This window comes from Ylistrum balloti, unplaced genomic scaffold (genome assembly GCF_031769215.1).
Source record: "Ylistrum balloti isolate Yb309-2 unplaced genomic scaffold, AGI_CSIRO_Ybal_v1 Utg370010, whole genome shotgun sequence".
NCBI lineage: Eukaryota > Metazoa > Mollusca > Bivalvia > Pectinida > Pectinidae > Ylistrum > Ylistrum balloti.
Genome location: NW_026782083.1, coordinates 3,021,991 through 3,037,273, shown reverse-complemented (window position 1 = coordinate 3,037,273; position 15,283 = coordinate 3,021,991). Strand labels below are relative to the sequence as shown.

Genomic DNA, 15,283 nt, shown 5'->3' with positions numbered 1-15,283 from the left:
AAAGTTGGAGAAAAGGTAGAATACGCTGAGTTAACCATTGTTATACACGCAACGTTTGTATTGGATTAATATTGAAACTTAATAAAATGCAGTTAAATTATAGTATATACATTTCTATGGAGTATTAAGTCAAGAGAAAAAAAATAGGAATACACATCAGACTTTACTGTACACATCAGTTAGTGATTCGGCAAAAATATATAACACTGTTTTATAACAAAGCGTAGAGGAAAAGGACCATGCATCTCATCGGTTTGTCCTGTAAACATAAGTAATGCTAACCTTACATGGTAAAGAAATAGAAAAATATGTCAACGTAAAATAGGAAGAAAAATGCCAATGGTTTGATGGAGGAGAAAAAAAAATTTATTTCACAATGTCAGATTGATGTAGATTTTTTAGGATAATTATAATTACTGGAGAAACTTTGTAGGACATTTTAAAACATTACGAATACACTGACATAAACGATACTGTGAAAATGTTGACATTTTTTAAGAGTGTAAAGAAAAGAATGCCCCAAGTGAATTTGTAAAGATTTTATTATTCTAGAAAAAAGAATTGCTGAATTACGTAACATTTTTTTAATTACCGGTGATGATGATTAATTTCTGTACGATCACTTGATATCTTATATGTCTATGTAATTGATAACATAAAAGTTACCGAATTATAGGATTCCTGTACACAGTAGCGTATAGTAGATCGATCATACACCATGGACATTCAACAACGAGATTACAGAGTGAGACATCCAATTTGTAATAATAAAGCTGGATAAGAAACTTCATAATTTACTGGAAAAGTGATTAAAACAATTGAATTATCAAATAAAGCACACATTTTTTAAAGTTCTTTAATTTTGACATCCAGGAAGCGTGGAAAGATATTGGCAATATAGCCATGCGCCCGGCGGTGGGAGGTAAGTATTACTGACAAAGGGAGGTAGGTGTTACAGACAGAGGGAGGTAGGTATTACTGGCAGTAGGAGGTATGTGATACTGACAGTAGGAGGTAGGTGTTACTGACAGTAGGAGGTATGTGTTACTGACAGTAGGAGGGATGTGTTACTGACAGTAGGAGATAGGTGTTACTGATAGTAGGAGGTGTGTGTTACTGACAGTAGGAGGTGTGTGTTACTGACAGTAGGAGGTAGATGTTACTGACAGTAGGAGGTATGTGTTACTGACAGTACGAGGAGATGTTACAGACAGAGGGAGGTATGTGTTACTGACAGTAGGAGGTATGTGATATTGACAGTAGGAGGTAGGTGTTACTGACAGTAGGAGGGATGTGTTACTGACAGTAGGATGTGTGTGTTACTGACAGTAGGAGGTAGGTGTTAGAGAGAGGAGATAGGTGTTACTGACAGTAGGAGGTATGTGTTACTGACAGTAGGAGGTATGTGTTACTGACAGTAGGAGGTAGATGTTACTGGCAGTATTAGGTGTGTGTTACTGACAGTAGGAGGTGTGTGTTACTGACAGTAGGAGGTATGTGTTACTGACTGTAAGAGGTATGTGTTACTGACAGTAGGAGGTAGGTGTTACTGGCAGTAGGAGGTATGTGTTACTGATTGTAGGAAGGATGTGTTACTGACAGTAGGAGGTAGGTGTTACTGACAGTAGGAGATAGGTGTTACTGGCAGTAGGAGGTACGTGATACTGACAGTAGGAGGTATGTGTTACTGACAGTAGGAGGTAGGTGTTACTGACACTACAAGGTATGTGTTACTGACAGTAGGAGGTATGTGTTACTGACAGTAGGAGGTATGTGTTACTGACAGTAGGAGGTAGGTGTTACAGACAGAGGGAGGTAGGTGTTACTGGCAGTGGGAGGTACGTGTTACTGTTAGTAGGAGGTGTGTGTTACTGACAGTAGTAGGTGTGTGTTACTGACAGTAGGAGGTAGGTGTTACTGACACTACAAGGTATGTGTTACTGACAGTAGGAGGTGTGTGTTACTGACAGTAGGAGATATGTCTTACTGCCAGTAGGAGGTATGTGTTACTGACACTAGGAGGTGTGTGTTACAGACAGTAGGAGGTGTGTGTTACTGACAGTAGGAGGTAGGTGTTACTGGCACTAGGAGGAATGTGTTACTGACTGTAGGAGGGATGTGTTACTGACAGTAGGAGGTATGTGTTACTGACAGTAGGAGGTATGTGTTACTGACAGTAGGAGGTAGGTATAACTGACAGTAGGAGGTATGTGTTATTGACAGTAGGAGGTAGGTGTTACTGACACTACAAGGTATGTGTTACTGACAGTAGGAGGTAGGTGTTACTGACAGTAGGAGGTATGTGTTACTGAGAGTAGGAGGTAGGTGTTACTGGCAGTAGGAGGTAGGTGTTACTGACAGTAGGAGGTAGGTGTTTCTGACAGTAGGAGGTAGGTGTTACTGACAGTAGGAGGTAGGTGTTACTGGCAGTAGGAGGTATGTGTTACTGACTGTAGGAGGGATGTGTTACTGACAGTTGGAGGTAGGTGTTACTGACTGTAGGAGGTATGTGTTACTGATAGTAGGAGGTGTGTGTTACAGACAGTAGGAGGTGTGTGTTACTGACAGAGGTATGTATGTGTTACTGACAGAGGGAGGTGTGTGTTACTGACATTAGGAGGTAGGTGTTACTGACACTACAAGGTGTGTTTTACTGACAGTAGGAGGTATGTGTTACTGACAGTAGGAGGTGTGTGTTACTGACAGTAGGAGGTAGGTGTTACTGACAGTAGGAGGTATGTGTTACTGACTGTAGGAGGGATGTGTTACTGACAGTAGGAGGTAGGTGTTACTGACAGTAGGAGGTAGGTGTTACTGGCAGTAGGAGGTATGTGTTACTGACAGTAGGATGTATGTTTTACTGACAGTTGGAAGTACGTGTTACTGACAGTAGGAGGTGTGTGTTACTGACTGTAGGAGGTATGTGTTACTGATAGTAGGAGGTGTGTGTTACAGACAGTAGGAGGTGTGTGTTACTGACAGTAGGAGGTTGGTGTTACTGGCAGTAGGAGGTATGTGTTACTGACTGTAGGAGGGATGTGTTACTGACAGTAGGAGGTATGTGTTACTGACAGTAGGAGGTGTGTGTTACTGACAGTAGGAGGTAGGTGTTACTGGCAGTAGGAGGTATGTGTTACTGACTGTAGGAGGGATGTGTTACTGACAGTAGGAGGTAGGTGTTACTGACAGTAGGAGGTAGGTGTTACTGGCAGTAGGAGGTATGTGTTACTGACAGTAGGATGTATGTTTTACTGACAGTAGGAAGTACGTGTTACTGACAGGAGGAGGTGTGTGGTACTGACTGTAGGAGGTAGGTGTTACTGATACTACAAGGTATGTGTTACTGACAGTAGGAGGTGTGTGTTACTGACTGTAGGAGGTATGTGTTACTGATAGTAGGAGGTGTGTGTTACAGACAGTAGGAGGTGTGTGTTACTGACAGTAGGAGGTTGGTGTTACTGGCAGTAGGAGGTATGTGTTACTGACTGTAGGAGGGATGTGTTACTGACAGTAGGAGGTAGGTGTTACTGACAGTAGGAGGTAGGTGTTACTGGCAGTAGGAGGTAGGTGATACTGACAGTAGGAGGTATGTGTTACTGACAGTAGGAGGTAGGTGTTACTGGCAGTAGGAGGTAGGTGATACTGACAGTAGGAGGTATGTGTTACTGACAGTAGGAGGTAGGTGTTACTGACACTACAAGGTATGTGTTACTGACAGTAGGAGGTAGGTGTTACTGACAGTAGGAGGTATGTGTTACTGAGAGTAGGAGGTAGGTGTTACTGGCAGTAGGAGGTAGGTGTTACTGACAGTAGGAGGTAGGTGTTACTGACAGTAGGAGGTATGTGTTACTGACAGTAGGAGGTATGTGTTACTGACAGAGGTATGTATGTGTTACTGACAGAGGGAGGTGTGTGTTACTGACAGTAGGAGGTAGGTGTTACTGACACTACAAGGTGTGTTTTACTGACAGTAGGAGGTATGTGTTACTGACAGTAGGAGGTGTGTGTTACTGACAGTAGGAGGTGTGTGTTACTGACAGTAGGAGGTGTGTGTTACTGACAGTAGGAGGTATGTGTTACTGACAGTAGGAGGTAGGTGTTAATGACAGTAGGTGTTACTGTAGGAGGTAGTGTTACTGACACTACAAGGTACTGACAGTAGGAGGTAGGTGTTACTGACTGTTACTGACAGTAGGAGGTAGGTGTTACTGGCAGGTAGTGTGTTACTGACAGTAGGAGGTAGTGTTACTGACAGTAGGTTAGGTGTGTTACTGACAGTGGAGGTAGACAGTAGGAGGTATGTGTTACTGACAGTAGGAGGTATGTGTTACTGACAGTAGGAGGTAGGTGTTACTGACAGTAGGAGGTGTGTGTTACTGACAGTAGGAGGTGTGTGTTACTGACAGTAGGAGGTATGTGTTACTGACAGTAGGAGGTGTGTGTTACTGACAGTAGGATGTATGTTTTACTGACAGTAGGAAGTACGTGTTACTGACAGTAGGAGGTGTGTGTTACTGACAGTAGGAGGTGTGTGTTATTGACAGTAGGAGGTGTGTGTTACTGACAGTAGGAGGTGTGTGTTATTGACAGTAGGAGGTGTGTGTTACTGACAGTTAGGAGGTAGTGTTACTGACAGTAGGAGTACTATGTTACTGACAGTAGGAGGTTTTTAGGTGACACTACAAGGTATGTGTTACTGACAGTAGGAGGTAGGTGTTACTGACAGTAGGAGGTAGGTGTTACTGACAGTAGGAGGTGTGTGTTACTGACAGTAGGAGGTTTGTGTTACTGACAGTAGGAGGTATGTGTTACTGACAGTAGGAGGTGTGTGTTACTGACTGAGTAGGAGGTATGTGTTACTGTCAGTAGGAGGTGTGTGGTACTGACAGTAGGAGGTATGTGTTACTGACAGTAGGAGGTGTGTGTTACTGACAGTAGGAGGTGTGTGTTACTGACAGTAGGAGGTAGGTGTTACTGTCACTAGTAGGTGTTTTACTGACAGTAGGAGGTATGTGTTACTGACAGTAGGAGGTGTGTGGTACTGACAGTAGGAGGTGTGTGTTACTGACAGTAGGAGGTGTGTGTTACTGACAGTAGGAGGGATGTGTTACTGACAGTAGGAGGTATGTGTTACTGACAGTAGGAGGTGTGTGTTACTGACAGTAGGAGGTGTGTGTTACTGACAGTAGGAGGTAGGTGTTACTGGCAGTAGGAGGTATGTGTTACTGACTGTAGGATGTATGTGTTACTGACAGTAGGAGGTATGTGTTACTGACAGTAGGAGGTGTGTGTTACTGACAGTAGGAGGTATGTGTTACTGACATTAGGAGGTAGGTGTTACTGTCACTACAAGGTGTGTTTTACTGACAGTAGGAGGTATGTGTTACTGACAGTAGGAGGTAGGTGTTACTGACAGTAGGAGGTGTGTGTTACTGACAGTAGGAGGTGTGTGTTACTGACAGTAGGAGGTGTGTGTTACTGACAGTAGGAGGTGTGTGTTATTGACAGTAGGAGGTGTGTGTTACTGACAGTAGGAGGTGTGTGTTATTGACAGTAGGAGGTGTGTGTTACTGACAGTAGGAGGTAGGTGTTACTGACAGTAGGAGGTGTGTGTTACTGACAGTAGGAGGTGTGTGTTACTGACAGTAGGAGGTGTGTGTTACTGACAGTAGGAGGTATGTGTTACTGACAGTAGGAGGTGTGTGTTACTGACAGTAGTTTTTACTCAGAGCAGGATGTAGGTAATTACTATTGTTTGTATGAATCTTTTCATGTATTGTTATTTAGTCTAATTTGTTCTGATGTTTGTGGTAAATCTTTGTGAAGAAGAATTAGAATTACATTTAAAGAGTTTGTTTTTAGTCAGTTTGAAATGTTGTTACGTTATCATTGTGTAGAAATGTCGTTATCATTGTGTAGAAATGATGTTATGTTATCATTGTGTAGAAATGATGTTACGTTATCATTGTGTATAAATGATGTTACGTTATCATTGTGTAGAAATGTTGTTACGTTATCATTGTGTATAAATGATGGTTCCTTTTGGATTTGTTATCAACATGTCTTATGCCCCCGAATCCTCTGATGTTGTCATTATTTCATTAAGACCTGGTCGATAATGTCCACGCTCTAAGAACGGCAACAGAAAACATTATTGGTGACAAAATATCAAAGTTTGTCATTAACGTGGACAGACCTCAGCTGTTTAACATTGCCATGGATCACTACCGAGTTAAGATCTCCAAACCGGAACAAATCCACGAAACTCTAATGGTGATCTTCAAGGATGAGGACCCTTTGGATGGAAACGCACCGAGAAGGGAATTTTATTCCGTCTTTTTCCAGTGCTGCCTTTTTAACGAGAGAATGTTGGTAGGACCAGGAAGACGTTTAGTTCCCTCAAACGAAATCACCGTGACACAAAATAATCAGTTGGCTGCCCTCGGGGTGGCCATTGTAGAGGCTATCGTGAATGGTGACTGCGGATTCCCGTATCTGAATGAGGCTCTGTACCATTATATTATTGGAGATAAAGAATACGAGAAGTATCTCAGAATGGAAGATATTCCTGACCATGATATACTTTATTTTACCCAACAGGTAAGACCGAAAATTTGAATAAGGACTCAAACGATAATTTTTTTAATATAAGTACATCATCCACCAGAATCCGTGTTCTGCAGCGCACATTTTGTATTGTGTGCTTACGTAAATATATCTTTCACCACAGGATATCTGAGTAAGGTATGTCACCATTATTCTCTTGTATTGTAGTTAATGGCTGCTGAAACAGATGATGGCGTCAAAAGTGTTTGGTGCTCAAGAAGTGGTGATTGTATGGACGGTACAGGCTGGCCAGCCACCCGAGATGTAAAGGTATACCTTGACATTCATACACTTGAATACGTACTGTTAATACAAACCTAACGTCTGGTTACTTATGTTTTCTTTGCTAATGTTCTTGATGATAGAAAAATCGAAACTGAAGTTTGTAATAATATGATCGTTTTTATTTCCAATTAGTTATCGAACCGGAATGAATTGGTTCAACACTTAGCTAAGTGGAGCGTGATAGAGAAACGCCGGACAGCGATAGACCAGTTTAAAGAGGGACTCAACTACAGGAACTTTTTGGACTCGCTGAAAACCAACAAACTGCTCAAATGCCTGCTGGTATTCTCAGGAGAGTATTGTGTTACAGCCAACTATCTCGAGAGGATGCTGCGACCAGCACTAGTCCAACTTAAAGTCAACAATAAAGAGGAAGACCAGGCCAAAAAATTCTTTTATCAACTGTTGAAAGAAATTACAGGTACCAAGTTAATGCTTGCTATCAAAAGTTGAAACCTGTCTAGATCGGAAAAAACCTTATAGTAAAACCTGTCTAAACCGAATCAATCACTGCCAATAATGTTTAACTCGGATGTACAGCGTAACATATCTATTCTAAAACCGGTCTAAACTAACTCATAGTAACCTTATATTGACATAACTGACCCGAACATATAAAAAAGACATGTCTTAACTGACCCGAGCATATAAAATAGGATCTGTCTTAACTGACCTGAACATATCTAGTTAGACCTGTCTTAATTGACCAAAGTATATAAAGTAAGACCTGTCTTAACTGACCAAAGTATATCAAGTAAGACTTGTCTTAACTGACCAAAGTATATCAAGTAAGACATGTCTTAACTGACCGAAGTGTATAAAGTAAGACTTGTCTTAACTGACCCGAACATATCTAGTGGGATCTGTCTTAACTGACCAAATTTATAAAGTAAGACCTGTCTTAACTGACCGAAGTGTATAAAGAAAGACCTGTCTTAACTGACCGAAGTATATAAAGAAAGACCTGTCTTAACTGACCGAAGTATATAAAGAAAGACCTGTCTTAACTGACCGAAGTATATAAAGAAAGACCTGTCTTAACTGACCGAAGTGTATAAAGAAAGACCTGTCTTAACTGACCCGAACATATCTAGTGGGATCTGTCTTAACTGACCAAATTTATAAAGTAAGACCTGTCTTAACTGACCGAAGTATATAAAGAAAGACCTGTCTTAACTGACCGAAGTGTATAAAGAAAGACCTGTCTTAACTGACCGAAGTGTATAAAGAAAGACCTGTCTTAACTGACCGAAGTGTATAAAGAAAGACCTGTCTTAACTGACCGAAGTGTATAAAGAAAGACCTGTCTTAACTGACCGAAGTGTATAAAGAAAGACCTGTCTTAACTGACCGAAGTGTATAAAGAAAGACCTGTCTTAACTGACCAAAGTATATCAAGTAAGACCTGTCTTAACTGCACTGAACATTTCTTATAAAACATGTGATAACTGACCCAAACATATGTACTATAACCTGCCTAAATAACCTGGACGCATATCAAGGGTATAAAAAGTTGTCTGAATTGACCAAGGCATAATTATAGAGAACGATCTGTGTCAACTGACCTGGACATAATTATAGAGAAATATCTGTGTCAACAGACCAGGGCATAATTATAGAGAACGATCTGTGTCAACTGACCAGGACATAATTATAGAGAAAGATCCCTGTCAACTGACGAGGACATAATTATAGAGAAATATCTGTGTCAACTGACCAGGGCATAATTATAGAGAAATATCTGTGTCAACTGACCTGGACATAATTATAGAGAAAGATCTGTGTCAACTGACCAGGGCATAATTATAGAGAAATATCTGTGTCAACTGACCTGGACATAATTATAGAGAAAGATCTGTGTCAACTGACCAGGACATAATTATAGAGAAAGATCTGTGTCAACTGACCTGGACATAATTATAGAGACAGATCTGTGTCAACTGACCTGGACATAATTATAGAGAAATATCTGTGTCAACAGACCAGGGCATAATTATAGAGAAATATCTGTGTCAACTGACCTGGACATAATTATAGAGAAAGATCTGTGTCAACTGACCTGGACATAATTATAGAGAAAGATCTGTGTCAACTGACCTGGACATAATTATAGAGACAGATCTGTGTCAACTGACCTGGACATAATTATAGAGAAAGATCTGTGTCAACTGACCTGGACATAATTATAGAGAAATATCTGTGTCAACAGACCAGGGCATAATTATAGAGAAATATCTGTGTCAACTGACCTGGACATAATTATAGAGAAAGATCTGTGTCAACTGACCAGGACATAATTATAGAGAAAGATCTGTGTCAACTGACCTGGACATAATTATAGAGACAGATCTGTGTCAACTGACCTGGACATAATTATAGAGAAATATTTGTGTCAACTGACCTGGACATAATTATAGAGAAATATCTGTGTCAACAGACCAGGGCATAATTATAGAGAAATATCTGTGTCAACTGACCTGGACATAATTATAGAGAAAGATCTGTGTCAACTGACCTGGACATAATTATAGAGAAAGATCTGTGTCAACTGACCTGGACATAATTATAGAGACAGATCTGTGTCAACTGACCTGGACATAATTATAGAGAAAGATTTGTGTCAACTGACCTGGATATAATCATAGAGAAATATCTGTGTCAACAGACCTGGATATAATTATAGAGAAAGATCCCTGTCAACTGACCTGGACATAATTATAGAGAAAGATCTGTGTCAACTGACCAGGACATAATTATAGAGAAAGATCCCTGTCAACTGACCAGGACATAATTATAGAGAAAGATCCCTGTCAACTGACCAGGACATAATTATAAAGAAAGATCCCTGTCAACTGACCAGGGCATAATTATAGAGAAATATCTGTGTCAACAGACCTGGACATAATTATAGAGAAAGATTTGTGTCAACTGACCAGGGCATAATTATAGAGAAAGATCTGTGTCAACTGACCTGGACATAATTATAGAGAAATATCTGTGTCAACTGACCAGGACATAATTATAGAGAAATATCTGTGTCAACAGACCTGGATATAATCATAGAGAAATATCTGTGTCAACAGACCTGGATATAATTATAGAGAAAGATCCCTGTCAACTGACCAGGACATAATTATAGAGAAAGATCTGTGTCAACTGACCAGGACATAATTATAGAGAAAGATCCCTGTCAACTGACCAGGACATAATTATAGAGAAAGATCCCTGTCAACTGACCAGGACATAATTATAGAGAAAGATCTGTGTCAACTGACCTGGACATAATTATAGAGAAATATCTGTGTCAACTGACCAGGACATAATTATAGAGAAATATCTGTGTCAACTGACCAGGACATAATTATAGAGAAAGATCTGTGTCAACTGACCTGGACATAATTATAGAGAAAGATCCCTGTCAACTGACCTGGACATAATTATAGAGAAATATCTGTGTCAACTGACCAGGACATAATTATAGAGAAAGATCTGTGTCAACAGACCTGGATATAATTATAGAGAAAGATCTGTGTCAACTGACGAGGGCATAATTATAGAGAAAGATCTGTGTCAACTGACCTGGACATAATTATAGAAAAGATTTGTGTCAACTGACCAGGACATAATTATAGAAAAGATTTGTGTCAACTGACCAGGGCATAATTATAGAGACAGATCTGTGTCAACTGACCAGGACATAATTATAGAAAAGATTTGTGTCAACTGACCAGGACATAATTATAGAAAAGATTTGTGTCAACTGACCAGGACATAATTATAGAGAAATATCTGTGTCAACAGACCTGGATATAATTATAGAGAAAGATCCCTGTCAACTGACCAGGACATAATTATAGAGAAAGATCTGTGTCAACTGACCAGGACATAATTATAGAGAAAGATCCCTGTCAATTGACCAGGACATAATTATAGAGAAAGATCCCTGTCAACTGACCAGGACATAATTATAGAGAAAGATCTGTGTCAACTGACCTGGACATAATTATAGAGAAATATCTGTGTCAACTGACCAGGACATAATTATAGAGAAATATCTGTGTCAACTGACCAGGACATAATTATAGAGAAAGATCTGTGTCAACTGACCTGGACATAATTATAGAGAAAGATCCCTGTCAACTGACCTGGACATAATTATAGAGAAATATCTGTGTCAACTGACCAGGACATAATTATAGAGAAAGATCTGTGTCAACAGACCTGGATATAATTATAGAGAAAGATCTATGTCAACTGACGAGGGCATAATTATAGAGAAAGATCTGTGTCAACTGACCTGGACATAATTATAGAAAAGATTTGTGTCAACTGACCAGGACATAATTATAGAAAAGATTTGTGTCAACTGACCAGGGCATAATTATAGAGACAGATCTGTGTCAACTGACCAGGACATAATTATAGAGAAAGATCTGTGTCAACTGACCAGGACATAATTATAGAGAAAGATCCCTGTCAACTGACCAGGACATAATTATAGAGAAATATCTGTGTCAACTGACCAGGACATAATTATAGAGAAATATCTGTGTCAACAGACCTGGATATAATTACAGAGAAAGATCTGTGTCAACTGACGAGGGCATAATTATAGAGACAGATCTGTGTCAACTGACCTGGACATAATTATAGAGAAAGATCTGTGTCAACTGACCTGGACATAATTATAGAGACAGATCTGTGTCAACTGACCAGGACATAATTATAGAGAAATATCTGTGTCAACTGACCAGGACATAATTATAGAGAAAGATCTGTGTCAACTGACCTGGACATAATTATAGAGAAAGATCTGTGTCAACTGACCTGGACATAATTATAGAGAAATATCTGTGTCAACTGACCAGGACATAATTATAGAGAAAGATCCCTGTCAACTGACCAGGACATAATTATAGAGAAAGATCTGTGTCAACTGACCAGGACATAATTATAGAGAAAGATCCCTGTCAACTGACCAGGACATAATTATAGAGAAAGATCCCTGTCAACTGACCAGGACATAATTATAGAGAAAGATCTGTGTCAACTGACCTGGACATAATTATAGAGAAATGTCTGTGTCAACTGACCAGGACATAATTATAGAGAAATATCTGTGTCAACTGACCAGGACATAATTATAGAGAAAGATCTGTGTCAACTGACCTGGACATAATTATAGAGAAAGATCCCTGTCAACTGACCTGGACATAATTATAGAGAAAGATCTGTGTCAACTGACCAGGACATAATTATAGAGAAAGATCTGTGTCAACAGACCTGGATATAATTATAGAGAAAGATCTGTGTCAACTGACGAGGGCATAATTATAGAGAAAGATCTGTGTCAACTGACCTGGACATAATTATAGAAAAGATTTGTGTCAACTGACCAGGACATAATTATAGAAAAGATTTGTGCCAACTGACCAGGGCATAATTATAGAGAACGATCTGTGTCAACTGACCAGGACATAATTATAGAGAAAGATCAACTGACCAGGACATAATTATAGAAAATATCTGTGTCAACTGACCAGGGCATAATTATAGAGAAATATCTGTGTCAACTGACCAGGACATAATTTTAGAGAAAGTTAAGTGTGTTCTGACCTGGTCATTTCTTTTGAGAAATATCTGTGTCAACTGACCTGGACATAATTATAGAGAAAGATCTGTGTCAACTGACCTGGACATAATTATAGAGACAGATCTGTGTCAACTGACCTGGACATAATTATAGAGAAATATCTGTGTCAACTGACCAGGACATAATAATTATAGATAATTATAGAGAAAGATCTGATGGACATAATTATAGAGAAAGATCTGTGTCAACTGACGTGGTCATAATTATAGAGAAAGATCTGTGTCAACTGACCTGGACATAATTATAGAGAAAGATCTGTGTCAACTGACCAGGACATAATTATAGAGAAAGATCTGTGTCAACTGACCTGGACATAATTATAGAGAAATATCTGTGTCAACTGACCAGGACATAATTATAGAGAAAGATCTGTGTCAACTGACCAGGACATAATTTTAGAGAAAGATCTGTGTCAACTGACCTGGACATAATTATACATACAGATCTGTGTCAACTGACCTGGACATAATTATAGAGAAAGATCTGTGTCAACTGACCTGGACATAATTATAGAGAAAGATCTGTGTCAACTGACCTGGACATAATTATAGAGAAAGATCTGTGTCAACTGACCTGGACATAATTATAGAGAAATATCTGTGTCAACTGGGGCATAATTATAGAGAAAGATCTGTGTCAACTGACCTGGACATAATTATAGAGAAAGATGTTGTGTAATTATAGAGAAAGATCAACTGACCAGGACATAATTATAGAGAAAGATCTGTGTCAACTGACCAGGACATAATTATAGAGAAAGATCCTGGACATGTGTCAACTGACCAGGACATAATTATAGAGAAAGATCTGTGTCAACTGACCAGGACATAATAAACGATAAAGATCACTGACAACTGACCAGGACATAATTATAGAGAAATATCTGTGTCAACTGACCAGGACATAATTATAGAGAAATATCTGTGTCAACACCACCTGGTCATATAATTATAGAGAAAGATCAGAGAAAGATCTGTGTCAACTGACCTGGGGCATAATTATAGAGACACTGTGTCAACTGACCTGGACATAATTATAGAGAAATATCTGTGTCAACTGACCAGGGCATTATTATAGAGAAATATCTGTGTCAACTGACCAGGGCATAATTATATAGAAAGATCTGTGTCAACTGACCTGGACATAATTATAGACAAAGATCTGTGTCAACTGACCAGGGCATAATTATAGACAAAGATCTGTGTCAACTGACCAGGGCATAATTACAGAGAAAGATATGTGTCAAATGACCTGGACATAATTATAGACAAAGATCTGTGTCTAATGACCCGGGATTATAGAATAATGTCTGCCCACTGATTTTTTCTGTATCATTCCAAAAATGTATCTTTATTCAATTTTTGAACAGTTACTACAATGTCATGTTTAGTTTCTTGTAAATATGTTATTTTACTCTTTTGTCAGATGAGAATGCCGCATACTTGTTTTTCTTTATGACTGGTGTCCTTGACCCTCCAATAAACCGATTGGAACTGTTGGTGACCTTTAACCCAAACAAGAAGAGGACTCTACCGGAAGCCGTAGCGTGCGCCACCAATCTCATTTTGCCGCTTGGAAACAGTTCGTTTGAGGCGTTCGAGAAGAGTTTCGTTACAGCAATCCAGTATGCACGCGTAGGATTCGGAAATGCATCCACTTATTGATAAGTATTAACATGAAAATCTTCGACAGTATGAGTCCTGGATAACAGCAACCTACACATTTACTGGTTCTCTGTGTTATACCGGTAAACAAGATGGACATAGCTGTTAAAATGCTGAAACAATAGAAAAGATCATGTTTAATCCTGGATTTTCACACGAACATAATATATTTATGGTACTTTCTATTCTCATTATCGGTTCGGCGAGAGGATCTACATCAATGTGAAATTAATGCCATCTTTAATACATTTTTTATGTTCAAATTAACGTGTGGCTTTAGGTATGAGTGTTTGTAAGGTGCAATGTGCTTCAGATAATTATTTTTTGACAGATCATTTATTGGCATGTTTAGTAGGTTAAAGGATTTGATGGTTAGTTTTAAATTATTAAATAAGAACAAATAAAATTTATTGGCTAACAATACGACAGCCAAACATCCAATACTCTATATATTACATACCAACATTCCAGACCTTGTTTATCTTCAGAGTATTTATTTGTGTCACCGGAAAAAAAACACTTTCTAATTTAAAAATTATTTTTAATTCAAAACTGACATTTGATTTTTTTTATTATAATCAATAACAGCTAATAGCAGTATCCACTGCCATCCAGGGTCTAACGGTTATTATGGAAATATCGTTTGAAAGTTTTAAGACATTCCGCCAATGACTTTCAAAAGGTGTCAAAGTTTCAATAGGTTTTTGCCAACTTTAACAACCATTATCATAGTCATGTTACATAATAGAAATAATAGAAAAAAAATAGGACTATTAATCATTTGGTGAAAAGTGTTGATTATACTACAACTTAGTGAAATGCATTGTAAGTATGTTTTATTAATGGAACTGTGATACAATTACATTGTCAACCAAATATGGTGATACTCGTGTAATATGTATTTGTATTTTGCCTACTTCACCCTAACTTCACCCATATTTTCGATAAAGTCCTTTGTATACCTATATGATAATTTATGCAGTATAATGATATTAATGTATTAGTTGTTCTGTAAAACAATCAATTTTCCTGGTGTTCATTTTTTGTAGTTTTTGCAAACATAACTATCTCGGGG

At 38.7% G+C, this 15,283-nt stretch overlaps 1 protein-coding gene across 1 annotated transcript; it reads left to right on the top strand.

The window, feature by feature from the left end:
* Positions 1-6,216: 6,216 nt before the first annotated feature.
* LOC132548427 (uncharacterized) lies at positions 6,217-14,208 on the top strand. The gene is made up of 4 exons (XM_060212292.1): positions 6,217-6,600; positions 6,775-6,876; positions 7,024-7,312; positions 13,970-14,208. Exons 1-4 carry the CDS (start codon positions 6,217-6,219, stop codon positions 14,206-14,208), a joined length of 1,014 nt encoding a protein of 337 aa, XP_060068275.1.
* Positions 14,209-15,283: the final 1,075 nt, after the last annotated feature.